Genomic DNA, 13,629 nt, shown 5'->3' with positions numbered 1-13,629 from the left:
TTAAAAAACAGATTGTAATTTCAATTATATGCACAAATGGCATCAGTCAGCCATCCTATACAATATTATAAAAATGTATATTCTTTGGACTACTCCTGCTACTAGCTCAGACTAACTTAACAAAATTACTAGATTTGAAACCATTCATATTTTTGGTAAGTACTATGTGCATACAAACAAAACAAACACATTCACTCATGGCCAATCACAGAAAAAAAAGAAAACAGTGTACATCTGCAAAATCAGAAATAAACATAAAATATATTTTTAAACAATGTTGGTATAGCCTAGTAACAAAGGAAACCTGCCATCCCCTCCCAAATGAATCATCTTAGCACACACACTATGCATACCCGTATAACATTACATTTTCATGTTTAGAGCTTCTGAGTGTGCCTAATTTGTGTCCTAATTACAGTGTTCTGTGAAAAATGCCTTATGACAGTGTACTTTGGTCAACTTAAATAGCATTGCATCTTGGCTAGACATAACTGAAACGACAAATAGATTGCATCCAATCTAAAACAATGATAGCACTGAAACATAAGTGGGTTTCAAATTAAATACTTCGATTTGCGCAACGGAAAATGCAAAAATTACTAGAGCCCTATTATTAGAGGCCTGTACTTTGGAAGAACTCACATTAAGTTATATTGATTTTGGACACTTATTAAGTCCTTATTAGCAACATATTTCTCTAATAAATTAAGATAATTTCCATCTAGCATCTTTTCTGTCCATTGCTTTTGTACAAGAGCACCTTTCTCAACTTTGTATCCAGTGTAGGTGACATTTATGACTTTTCACTTTCCAGCTTCCCCCACTCTCTAGTAGATTCCATCAGATGGCGCTGGCCATGACCAATCCAGACCTCCTGATCACTGAAGACTCGGCCACAAAACCAGCAGCTAAATCTTAATAAAGGCTCAGTGCTGCGCGGGATTGCGTTCACCACTTTGTACTTCTTTCTGCTCATCTTTTTCAGCTTCATTTTCAAGATGAATCTCTCTTTCACTCTGCTCTCAGGGCACACGCGCTCAATCGCCGGGGCATTTGCCCTAAACATATCACAACCCATGGCTGCAAGGACCTTCAATGTTTTTCGAGACAGCACTACTTTTTGGACCTCTCCTTTGTACCTGTGGACTGTTTCCATTATATTTGTGACCTCGGGAATGTCTGTGTCTGGGTGATTTAGCACTACAACAGGCTGGTCTCCTCTTGGACGTGTAATGAGTTGAGTGGGACTTAATGGCAATAGCTTCAGGGTCCTCTCCACATCTCGAGGGCCTGGCTCCCAGTGATGCACGGCTGCTGGTGAGGCCTCTTCTTCTCCCACAACTTTCCTGAAGGCTTTTGAGAGGGGCTCGGGAGAGTCTTCTGTGGACGGCTCGCTCTTCCTCTTTCCTTTAACTGTCTGTTCATTTGTCTGTGGTGAGAGGCAAATCCTGTCAGAGCCCTCCTGTTGTCCTACATCTCTTAGCATGGTATTGGGAGGAACGTCCTGAAAACAAATGTCTGGAGTTTCGACCGGATTCTCTGACAAGTCTGTTATACCTGTTGAAATATTCAACACGAGAACAAAGCACAATTAGTCCAGTAAAAAAGGGAAGTAAAACTGCTACAAGAATGTTGACTCAAGTTATTGTCTATCAATAAAGCATAGAGTGGCATGGACAGAGTCATGCACGACAGGTAATGAGAAGTAAATATTTGGAAATACATTTAACAAATCAGGTTTTATACATTTCAGTAAGATAGTTTTGATTACCTTGTGGGGAAGTAAGGAAATGGAGTATGGGGGAGGGAGACATCATGATGACCTGAGCTTCTGTAGTTCCAAGCCCTTCCTGGTCAGGCTGGTTATAGTTCACAGCCTCCAACTTCTCCTCCGTCATCTGGCCCAAATCATTTCCAGCTGATTTGGCTCCATTAGATACATGAGGTAAGCCTACCCTTGGACAATCTTGGCCATCCAGGACATGAGAATTCATGCCATTGTTCATCCCTTCTGTGTTTTCAGAACTGACATCAGTGTTTGGAAGCTCCGCATTTTCGAAATTATATTCTAGGCTACTGTTTGTTGGGGTGCTTGGAGCGATTTTCAAATTTGGCTGGCTTTTATCAACAACGACTAAACTGTTCTGGCTCGTAGTGCAAGTTTTAGATGTGGTGTTGTCTTCATTGGTCTCAATGGAATGTAAGGATGCCTTTGTTTTGTCAGAGGTCTCTTGCATTGCTGATGGTATAACCTTAAGAACCAAATGTTTTTTGCCATCCACCATTTTTAAACCCATGGCCTCTGTAGTGCAATTGGGAGGAACTAAAATCTTATTTTTTACCATGAGGGCACTAAGGTTGTTACCTCTGGGGCTGAAATGCCCAGGGTTTGGAATTAGGCCTCCCCCTGACTTTGACGACCTAGTGACCACTTTGGAGTTCTGTTTCTGGTCAGTCTTGGGACATTTGGACTGTTTCTTTTTGCCATTTTCAGCTGACAGTGCTCTTTTAAGAAATTGCTGCGTCTTCTCCAAAGTTTTCTGTGGGTGCTCTAGTCTGTGGTAATCATTCAGCAAACCTCGTCCCAACAGGGGAAGAGCACCTTGTGGCATCCACTGCATTTCCTTAACTGGGTTCTTCTTCAGGAGGAGCTTTAATGTTGGTGATGATTTTTTCTCCACAGTTTTAGGGCCGACCACTTTCTTTCTCACCCTTTTTTTGTCCCCCATAGTCTTGGAAGAGCACAGAGCTTCAGGAAAGGATTGTTGCTCTTTTTTACTTTTCTCCTTTGGCAACTTCGACATCTTGATTTCCTCTGCCGTATCTTCACAGTGATTCACATCGTTGGGTTCTGCATCATTTCTGTGCACTTGGCCAACCCTTGTTTCCTGGTTCTCTCTATTTTCTTGAGTTTGGTCATATTTTACTAGCTCGTTTAGGGTTGAAATAGTGGCAACATCATTTGGTGTCAAGAATGATCCTGGACAACTGGGTGGCTTGGTCTTTGGAGGGATACTTGAATTTGATTGGCATCCATTTGCATTGGAGTCCCCAGCACTAGTTTGAGAAGCAATATTCTCTGATTCCTGCTCAGTGACACACAATGACGCCTTTGTTGTGTCAGAGGTCTCTTGCTTTGCTGATGGTGTAACCTTGAGAACCAAATCTTTTTTGCCTTCCACCATTTTGAAAGCAATTGCTTCAGTAGTGCCATTCGGAGGAACTGAAATCTTGTTCTTGAGCATGAGGACAGTGAGGTCCTTGCCTGTGTTTGGGAATCCAGGGTTGGATATCATGCAGTTGTCAGAGTTTGAAAAGGAAGTGATGGCTTTGGGTACATTTGAAAGTACAGTCTTAAGAGCTTCAGCAGGCACAGACTTCTCTAAAAATTGCTGGGTCTCCTCCAAAGCCCTCTCTGGATTTGACAGTCTGCAATATTTATCCAGGAATCCTTCCCCCGACAGAGAAAGACAGCCTTGTGACATCCAGTTATTTTCCCTCACTGTACTCCTTGTCACCACGTGCTTCAGTCTTGATGATGAATTACCTACTGTTTTAGGACCAACCTCTTTCATTTTCAGCTTGTTTTTTTGGCTAGTCGCTTTACCATGGATGGTGGCCATGTGCTTTGTGATGATATCTTTTCGATGCGCTATATAGTCACAGAACTGACAACTGAAGGGGAATTGTGCTGTTTTGGCCATGAAATGTCTCTGCAAATCTTGGTCAGCAGGATTTGAATGATCAGCCATGCCACCTGCTTGCGGCACCATGTTATGTAGATACATATGCTCCAAAAATGCTCCTACATCTCTTGTGGAGAACTTGCACTTCTCGCAAGAGTAGTGGCCATTCAAGCTGTGGTGCGTGTTTAAATGTGTGGTGAGCTGCAAGAGAGTGTGCTGGACATTGTCATTGCATATGTTGCAGCTGACAAAAGTGTCTCTGTGACCTAATTGGTGAACTTGAAGGTGGGAGAATTCCTGTGTAATAAAACTGCACATGTCACAAGGAAAGATTGGTTGGCTTCCTGGGTGAGTTTCCTGAAAGTGCCTCAGTAAGTCATTAGGGCTAAATTCTGTACTGCCGTTGCATTCAAAACATCTAAACCTAAGTATATTTCCATAAACCTTTGTCACATGTTGACTCTTTTGTGTTTTAAGGGGTATCTTCTTCAAATACCTCTGCTCTGTGCTTTTCTCCTTGTCCTCTATCTTCTTCGGCCCATGCTTATCTTCTCTTTGCATAGTTGGGGGCTGAACAGCAGCTTTCCTGAGACGGAGTCGTTTGTGCCAATTTTTGTCCTCATCATCGAGAACTTTAATATTACCTCCAGCAGGGACATCTACTTCAGCATGTGCTGGATCCATGTCAATTCAGGCCCCTGTAACAGATGTAAAATAAACAATCGACAATTGATTTGCAAGCCAGCAATTCATTATAGACAATGAACCTGTGACCTCATTGTAAAAACCTTTTCACATATACAGTCAACAATATTGATTTAACTTGGCTTCATCTTTTTGAAAGAAGATGACTAAATAGCACAGCACAAAACATTTTCACCAAACTCAACAATCTCCTGGTCTGTAAACTGGCAACCGTCAAAGACGGCAAATGTCCCCTCAGAATCTACAATCTACAGCCCACATAGAGACCAGACCTGAGAAAATAACATATTAGGATGCATGTTTGAAATGGTCATCAAATTATCCTGATCTGTAATCAAGTATATCAACTAGAATGATGTTGTGTTTGCCTTTGTTCTTACCACAGACAATACATGAAAAATCTATAGTGCAGTAGTCTTCACTGTAAGGCTAGTAACTAGCAATATTCTCAATTCAAAACTGCTCTGTAGCCTACCTGTGTGACTAATTGCCAGTGTAGTGCATGATCTCACAACCCACATCATGGATAAACCTGATCCACCTGTTGCAGATTCAATGTAGCCTATTTACATTTGAGACTTCAGGCTATTGTTTACTCAAATGATGTGCCATGCAGGTTTCTCAGTGTGACTGACCAAAGGACTTGCTACAATTCACAAAATCTGACCAAACTTGCATTTAAAACAGGTAAACAAGCCCACCTGTTACCTATGGGTCTCAATAGAAGAAAATATTCAACGCTAAATTGATTGCTTGCCGCTAAAGAAAGGTTATTACGGAATGTTACTGTTAACTTTGCATTAGACCAAAGCTGTCAGCCATTTCTGTTGTGCTGTTTGGCTTGACCAAAACAAACTGACTGAGAAGCTTCATTAACATGTTACAAACAAACGCGTTAATTTGTTTTAAAGCAATTCATATATTGCTTCGACGATCACTCATCATCACCTTTGCCTCACTGCCTGGTAAAACATTTACTGTGAAGTATGAGCTTTTGGACGGCTGGCTGACGTGCCAGTTGATTGATTTGAATGAAATATACATAAACAGCTCATGTGAGAAAGTAGAAAGAAAAAATGCATGACAAAAAGTTAATATAATCAATGTATGTGAACCGAAATATATTTACCGCAGAGTAAAGCTCCGATACAATTGGACTACGTCGATGTATAATTCGAGACTTCGTTTGGTTTTTTCTTTTGTAGACTTGACAGCTCAGCGAATGGCAGCCATGACAGCTTCATCCGGGGATTACGCACAGGAAAGCTCTTCAGCTGAGTACCAGAACGGATGAATAATGGCTCATGTACCGCTTTTAGCCGACATGACAGAGATACGTCCGAAGTCGACTATCCACGCGTGTTTTATTATATGGCGAGTCGATATAGTATTTTTTTTACTTTAACTTTGAGACACGTGCCCTCCATTAGTTTATACCAGTGTTATTACTGTTCGAGGGAGTCATAACAAGATTAAGCTACACTTCCTTTGTCTCTCCAAATAGCCTACTGTTCACTGAACAGGATGATATGGCCCATCTCTTCCTGGTGTTTTGTGCTGTCATTGAAAATATTATTATGCAAAGCAAAAAAAAATGGGAGATTGCACCCATTAAAATAATAATAATACAATTTGAGGTCATTAATGCTCGGTAAATGTTCACTTGTATGTGATAGTATTTTTGGGTAATATATTTGTTAGTAAACAAGGAATTGCATAATTCCCTTTTGACCACCTTAAAGGGGCAATCTGCATTTCAAATAATAACAAAGTGGGCACTTTTGTGGGGGGTTGGAGAAATGTAACCACTCTCAAATTCATAGATAGAGCTATGGATGCAAGGACAGATCATGCAGGATATCAAAATGATAGTGTTAACCGTGTTTTGAGGCTATACAGTGTTTGTTTACAATTTCATTGTTTACAGACAATGGAGTAAAATAAGCTTATATTTCAGGTTCTGATGGGGTACGACAGTTTAACTAAGGTCATGAGGCATTTATAAGTCATATTCTACAAGAATCAATGGGCCGGTATTATTCATTTAATATTCAAAAAACGGATGGAGCAGTCACAGATTGCCTCTTTAAACTTTGCTACACTGGTGTCAGGGGTGGGATGGTGCCTCAATCAGACCATAGAAGCCTGCTGATAAAGGTACATGAGAGACCAGAGGTTCTGGATAGAGGAAGCAGGAGGGTACATGCCCATGTCCTTTGCTGCTATGGGCAATGGAAAGGGTGTTGGACTAACAGATCAGGGATTTGGGTTAAAGACATGTTTGGGGTACAGCGCTAATTGAAATATTTTCAAAAGTCTTCTTTTGAAATCTGTGAAGACATTCATTTAGCTGCTTGAAATTATGGTAATACTTTACCTAAATCCTATAGTAATGCTTTATTATTTGTCACATACATGTATGAGGAGTTATAATATCTTATAATACCCTAAGGTTTATAATAAGTTGTCTCTATGTAGGACATTTTAAACTGAGGATAATTATGAAATTATAATAAGCCATTATAAGACAAGTCTTACAGTGCATAATAACCACATCATGATGCATTATATGTGCAGGTGTTACCAAAATGACTCAGTAGGTTTTCAAAAAGTCTTATAGTCTGTGCTGGGTTTTCGGCTGTAACATTGTTGTCCCTCTCTTTTTAATTCAGCTGACCAGCTTGGAGCGATCTTTCGCCTATTCTGTATTTGCTATGCCCGGATAAAAGTCAGTACAGAGAGGGCCATGAGGACTAGTAAACCTTTATATCTACAGAAAGATGGTATTTGTGTGAGACTTACTCAATTGGCACAGACTAAAATACATCATAGAAATAGGTTTATTTCAAAAAATAATATTGTGTGTCAAATAAATGTAAATTAACTTGTCTTTTCACCCTTTGAATCCTTTCCATATATTGTTTCAAACACATGGTGCAAGAAAGTACATGAAGGACCCCCCCCCCCCCTCCCCTTTGTCGGACACGGACAACCAATAGGCATATGCCAACCGATGCATATTGAGCAGCCCATTTGTTTGGTATAATCTGTGTCCAAATCAGACAAACACATGCATATTTATTGAAAATGTTCTCGTATTTTTTGCTGTAAGGAGGTCTGGGGGGCTGATGTCAAGTCTGATAGCTACAAAATGTAATTGAACTCTTAAAGAGATGGGTGGGGATGAGGCTAAAGAGGGTGTGAACAATGCTGAAATATTGAAAGCATTTTATTTAATTTTTTTCAACTTTATTTAACCAGGTAGGCCAGTTGAGAACAAGTTCTAATTTACAACTGCGACCTGGCCAAGATAAAGCAAAGCAGTGCGACAAAAACAACAGCACAGAGTTACACATGGGATAAACAAATGTACAGTCAATAACACAATAGAAAAATATATAAATACAGTGTGTGCAAATGTAGAAGAGTAGGGAGGTAAGGCAATAAATAGGCCATAGAGGCAAAATAATTACAATTTAGCATTAACACTGGAGTGATAGATGTGCGGGCGGGTGCGGGCAGCAATCGGTTGAAAAGCATGTACTTAAAAGCAGTTGGAGGCCACGGAAGGAGTGTTGCATGGCATTGAAGCTCGTTTGGAGGTTTGTTAGCATTGTGTCCAAAGAAGGGCCAGATGTATACAGAATGGTGTCGTCTGCGTAGAGGTGAATCAGAGAATCACCAGCAGTAAGAGCGACATCATTGATATACGTATATAATGAGAAAAGAAAAAGTAGGGCAACATGAAAATATTGTCCCATTTACATTGTGTAATTTATTAATGTTCCCTAACTATCCCCAGAGATAGACTATCCAAAGTCGAACCAACTTTGCCACGTGTGCACAGGAGCCGGCTGAAGCTTATTGGCGAAATAATTTTGCTAACTCTTCCCACCTGCGAACACACACAAGCGACACGCACATCAAACCACACCCCCAAGCCAACTCACGTTTGAATTCAGTCATGGCCGCTAGCATTTCTTAATGAACCAAATCTAAAATGAGACCAAATCAGGAAGTGCAGTCGCCCTTTAAATCTCATGAGCCACTGCATGTCATGAATTCCCTGCCAGTGACTCTATCAACATTTCACACACTGCACCAAATACCCTAGTTTCATACTCCTAATTGTCCGTACACCTCTGAAGATTCGTCACACCGCTGCCACTCAGAAGATCTATAGCCTTTTATCTGTCAACACTCAAAAGCAGCCTTTTCTCCCAACTGTTTGATAATGGGAACACGGGTGAACACCAGTCAATGGGGACTAATGTACCAGACAACCACTGTGTCCAGCCTTAGACATGCTCTCTACATGCAGGTAAGTGGCAGCACTAAAGAGATTTATAGATGTTGGAAAATACCCTGACACTCACACCTTACCATTGCACTTGCACATGTCAATCTACAGCCCTCTCAGAGACAAACTTTCTGACTCTTCAGTAGGTGTCCCTCCACCGGCAGGAGCCTAGCAGGCTAGGGGGTCGTACATTGGCCCTTCACATCTATGACATTGGCCACTGGTTGGTCGCTAGGGGGACAGACATCAGCCCATCCTTCTGGCTCTGCAGGTCACACTCAGAATTAGGAATTAGAATTGTAGAATGGACATGAACCTTCTTATAATGGTATGAAGGTCAGCCATTTTGATCAGGGAATTGGTCAACCATGGTTTGCCAGTGCTGTGATAAGATATTGTGTAAAATAATGAATTTGAAGAATGTATAGTGCTGTGAAAAATGATTTGCTCCCTTTCACATTTTCTACACTTTTGCATATTTTTGATACTGAATGTTATTAGATCTTCTACCAAAACCTAATATTAGATAAAGGGAACATGAATGAACAAATAACACATCAATTACATACTTATTTCATTTATGCAACACCCAATGCCCCTGTGTGAAAAAGTAATTGTCCCCTTACACTCAATAACCGGTTGTGCCACCTTTAGCTGCAATGACTCCAGCCAAACACATCCAGTAGCTGTTGATCAGTCTCTCATGTTGCTGTGGAGGAATTTTGGCCCACTCTTCCATGCAGAACTGCTGTAACTCCGCAACATTTGTGGGTTTTCAAGCATGAACTGCTCGTTTCAAGTCCTGCCACAACATATCAATTGCGATTAGGTCTGGACTTCGATTTTTTTTTTTGCTTTATAGACATTTTCATGTAGACTTGATTATGTGTTTTGGATCATTGTCTTGCTGCATGACCCAGCTGTGCTTCTGCTTCTGATTCAGCTCACAGACGGGTGGCCTGACATTCTCCTGTAGAATTCTCTGATACAGAGCAGAATTCATGGTTACTTCTATTAGGCAAGTCGTCCAGGTCCTGAGGCAGCAAAGCATCCCCAAACCATCACACTACCACCACCATGCTTGACCGTTGGTATGAAGTTCTTATTGTTGAATGCAGTGTTAAGTTTTTACCAGGCATAATGTGACCCATTTGTACTTTTGAATCATCTGTCGATAGAACATTCTTCCAAGACTCTTGATGATCATCCAGGTGCTTCCAGGTGCTTTTTGGCAAACTTGAGTCATCTTTTTGCACGACATAGATCCAATTATGCCTGGTGAAAACCAAACACTGCATTCCACAGTAAGAACCTCATACCAACGGAACGTGGAAAGAGGGAGAACTTGGTTTGTTGTTTTGAAAAGTTTATTGTTTTGGAATGTTTTGAAAGTCTTTTGAAAAGGTTTGGTGACTAACTAACTACTTTTGGAGTTTGGATCCCGCGATGCGGTTGGTATCAGTTGCCCCTACTATCTTTCCAGTGATCCTGCTGACCAAGGCCGGATCTGAGCAGCTGCTTGGCATAGCAGCTAGCCTTGCTGCTAGCTAGTTGCCTATCAAGCTGCCTGTCAAGCTAGCAGGGTTTTCTTGAGGGCTTGAACGAAGCCCGCGACGCGGTTAGCCGTTGTGGCTGGGGCCGCGGATTATCCCGGGCTTGTGGCTGTCTAGATCCCTTCTGTTTTGTTATTTCCAATATTCCCTGCGACCTGCCCTGTCTGGAACTGCGAGGAGTAACAGCGTAACCTATGTTGCTGCCATGATAAAACCCAAAATCCTTTAAACCTGGATCTTTTAAATTAACAAAAAGAGTTCTACAAGCAGTTGTTAGAACAACAAGAAAATAGCTTCAAGTGTTGTGTCCAAATACTGTCGGCATCAACTGATAAAAGAATGGACGACCTGACCAGAGAGGTCCAGGACCTGAAGAACAGTTTGCAGTTCTCCCATGGTCAGCTCAATGAGTTTAAAATGGAGAATGGCAAGATGACAGCAACCTGTCAGAGGACATCAGTACTGTATGTGAATCGATGATAACAATGATGGAGAAATCAGATTATCTCGATGGACAATCAAGGTGGAACAACATGGTTGTGGATGGAATTGCAGAATCTCCACATGAGACCTGGACGTAGTCTGAGGAGAAAGTGAGGTAAATGATCTCGGAGAAACTGAAGATGGACCACAAGAAGATTGAGGTTGAGCGTGCCCACAGGACTGGAAAACCCACCACCGGCCAGGGTAACATGCCCAGGCCAATAGTAGTCAAGTTCCTGAGGTTCAAGGACAAGGTAGCTGTTCTGGAAAGAGCCAAGAACTTGAGAGGAATGTACATCTTCCTCAACGAGGACTATCCTGAAGCTGTGCCCCAGAAGAGGAAAGAACTCCCTGCCATGAAAGATGCCAGAGCGCGTGGGGACATTGAGCCTGTCATAGCGAATGTAAGCATTGTCCACCCTCCCTCCCAAAAGCCTGGAAGGGATGAGAGAGCCAAGTCTATGGGTTCGTAGCATCAACCCCGCAGCACACACATATACTTACACACACCAACTGATTAATGGACTGCTGAGTGTATATTTTTTTATCTTGCTTTGTTTGCTGTTTTCCATATTATGTCTATCTCTGATCAGCTACCCAGGAAAGGGCTGGAAATAGCCCATATTAATATTCGTAGCCTTAGAAATAAGGTTCAGGAAATCAATAACTTGCTAACATCAGATAACATTCATATATTAGCCATTTCTGAGACTCACTTAGATAATTAATTTGATGATACAGCAGTAGCCATACAAGGATGTAACATCTATAGAAGAGACAGGAATGCTTATGGGGGAGATGTTGCTGCATATATTCAGAACCATGTAATTCTTAGAGAAGATCTTATCTCGAGTGTTATTGAAGAGTTGTGGTTGCAGGTTCACCTGGCACATCTAAAGCTTTTTCTTTAGGGAGAGCATACTTAAATTCACACAGGACATCAGATAAGACAGGAGAAATACTCCAGATATAACAGACTGACCCTAGCCCCCCGACACATAAACTACTGGAGCATAAATACTGGAGGCTAAGACAGGAGGGGTCGGGAGACACTGTGGCCCCATCCGACGATACCCCCAGACAGGGCCAAACAGGCAGGATATAACCCCACCCACTTTGCCAAAGCACAGCCCCCACACCACTAGAGGGATATCTTCAACCACCAACGTATCATCCTGAGACAAGGCCGAGTATAGCACATTGATTAATAAGAAGCATCCAGACGCTGCACTTAATGCATTTATGAAATTGTTTCTTCCAATGTTTGTTAAACATGCACCTGTTAAGAAACTGACTGTTAAGGCTTCATGGGTTGATGAGGAATTGAAAAACTGTATGGTTGAAAGAGATGGGGCAAAAGAAGTGGCTAATAAGTCTAGCTGCACATCTGACTGGCTGACTTACTGCAAATTGAGAAATTATGTGAATAAACTCACCAAAAAGAAAAATAAACTGTATTATGAAGCCAAGATCAATGATACCGTATAAAGAATGAAAGGTAAAAAAAAACTTTAGAGTACTTTAAATTAAATTATGGGCAGAAAGACAAATTCAACTCCATCTTTCATTGAATCAGATGGCTTATTCATCACAAAACCATTTGATGTTGCCAATTATTTTAATGATTACTTAATTGGCAAAGTTGGGAAACTTAGGCAGGAAATGCCAACATTGAGCCATCGTTCCCATGCATAAAAAAAAGAAATAATAAAAGAAAAGCATTATAAGTTTGAATTCTGTAAAGTTAGTGTGGGAGAAGCAGTGGGGGAAAAAGTACACAATTTGTCATTCTTGAGTAAAAGTAAAGATACCTTCAAAGAAAATTACTCAAGTGAAAGTGAAAGTCACCCAGTAAAATACTACTTGAGAAAAAGTCTAAAAGTATTTGGTTTTAAATATACTTAAGTATCAAAAGTAAATGTCATCGCTAAAATATACTTAAGTATCAAAAGTAAAAGTATAAATCATTTCAAATTCCTTATATTAATTTACGGATAGCCAGGGGTACACTTCAACAGTCAGACATAATTTACGAACAAAGCATTTGTGTGAGTCTGCCAGATCAAAGGCAGAAGGGATGACCAGGTATGTTCTCTTGATGAGTGTGTGAATTAGACCATTTTCCTTTCCCGCTAAGCATAAAAAATGTGTGTCAGGGAAAATATAAGGGAAAATGTGTCGGAAAATTTAAGGAAATGTAAGGAGTGTCAGGGAAAATGTAAGGAGTAAAAAGTACATTATTTTCTTTAGGAATGTAGTGGAGTAAAAGTAAAAGTAGTCAAAAATATAAAAAGTAAAGTACAGATACCCAAAACACTACTTAAGTAATACTTTAAAGTATTTTAAAAATATATATTTTTAATTATTGTCATCAATAAATAATAACAAACCTCCTGGTATTGACAACTTAGATGGAAAGCTACTGAGGATGGTAGCTGACTCTATAGCCAATCCTATCTGTCATCTTTAATCTGAGCCTAAAGGACAGTCTTTGTCCTCAGGCCTGGAGGGAAGCCAAAATCATGCCGCTACCCGAGAGTGTTATAGCGTCCTTTACTGGTTCGAAACGCAGACCTATCAGCTTGCTGACAGCTCTAAGTAAACTATTGGAAAACATTGTGTTTGACCAAATGCAATGCTATTTCTCTGTAAACAAATTAACAACAGACTTTCATCATGCTTATAGAGAAGGGCCCTCAACATGTATTGCACTGACACAAATCACCAATGATTTTTCAACAGGCTCCTCCGTCGCGACGTCCCCTGAATGCCCATCTGCTAGCCTGCTAGCCGCGGCCCGCTAGCTGTCTAGAGCATATCGGACTGTTAGCTGAAGAGGTCCATCAGCCAATTTCTTGGGCCACTATACCTATTTTGCCAATTGGCCTGGCCCCTTTTACTA

General features: G+C 40.9%; 1 protein-coding gene across 1 annotated transcript; it reads right to left on the bottom strand.

Moving 5' to 3' along the window:
- Positions 1–244: 244 nt before the first annotated feature.
- Positions 245–5,644, bottom strand: LOC111951963 (zinc finger protein 518A). Its single transcript, XM_023970344.2, has 3 exons — positions 5,521–5,644; positions 1,772–4,384; positions 245–1,557 (listed from the first exon to the last, which is right to left on the bottom strand). The coding sequence occupies exons 2-3, from the start codon at positions 4,368–4,370 to the stop codon at positions 794–796; spliced, it is 3,363 nt and encodes a 1,120-aa protein (XP_023826112.1). The 5' UTR covers positions 4,371–4,384; positions 5,521–5,644; the 3' UTR covers positions 245–793.
- Between the last annotated feature and the right edge of the window lie 7,985 nt (positions 5,645–13,629).

The sequence above is a fragment of the Salvelinus sp. IW2-2015 genome, linkage group LG25 (genome assembly GCF_002910315.2).
Source record: "Salvelinus sp. IW2-2015 linkage group LG25, ASM291031v2, whole genome shotgun sequence".
In the NCBI taxonomy this organism is placed as follows: Eukaryota; Metazoa; Chordata; class Actinopteri; order Salmoniformes; family Salmonidae; genus Salvelinus; species Salvelinus sp. IW2-2015.
Note: the sequence above shows the minus strand (reverse complement) of the source record. Positions and strands in the feature narration are given on the sequence as shown.

What these genes read in the sequence shown, in the direction of transcription:
- LOC111951963 (XM_023970344.2), bottom strand. Translation starts at nt 4,370, where the DNA reads ATGGATCCAGCACATGCTGAAGTAGATGTCCCTGCTGGAGGTAATATT. An exon ending in TTTCCTTACTTCCCCACAAG is followed by an intron (nt 1,558 to 1,771) that starts GTAATCAAAACT and finishes ATATTTCAACAG; the next exon opens with GTATAACAGACTTGTCAGAG.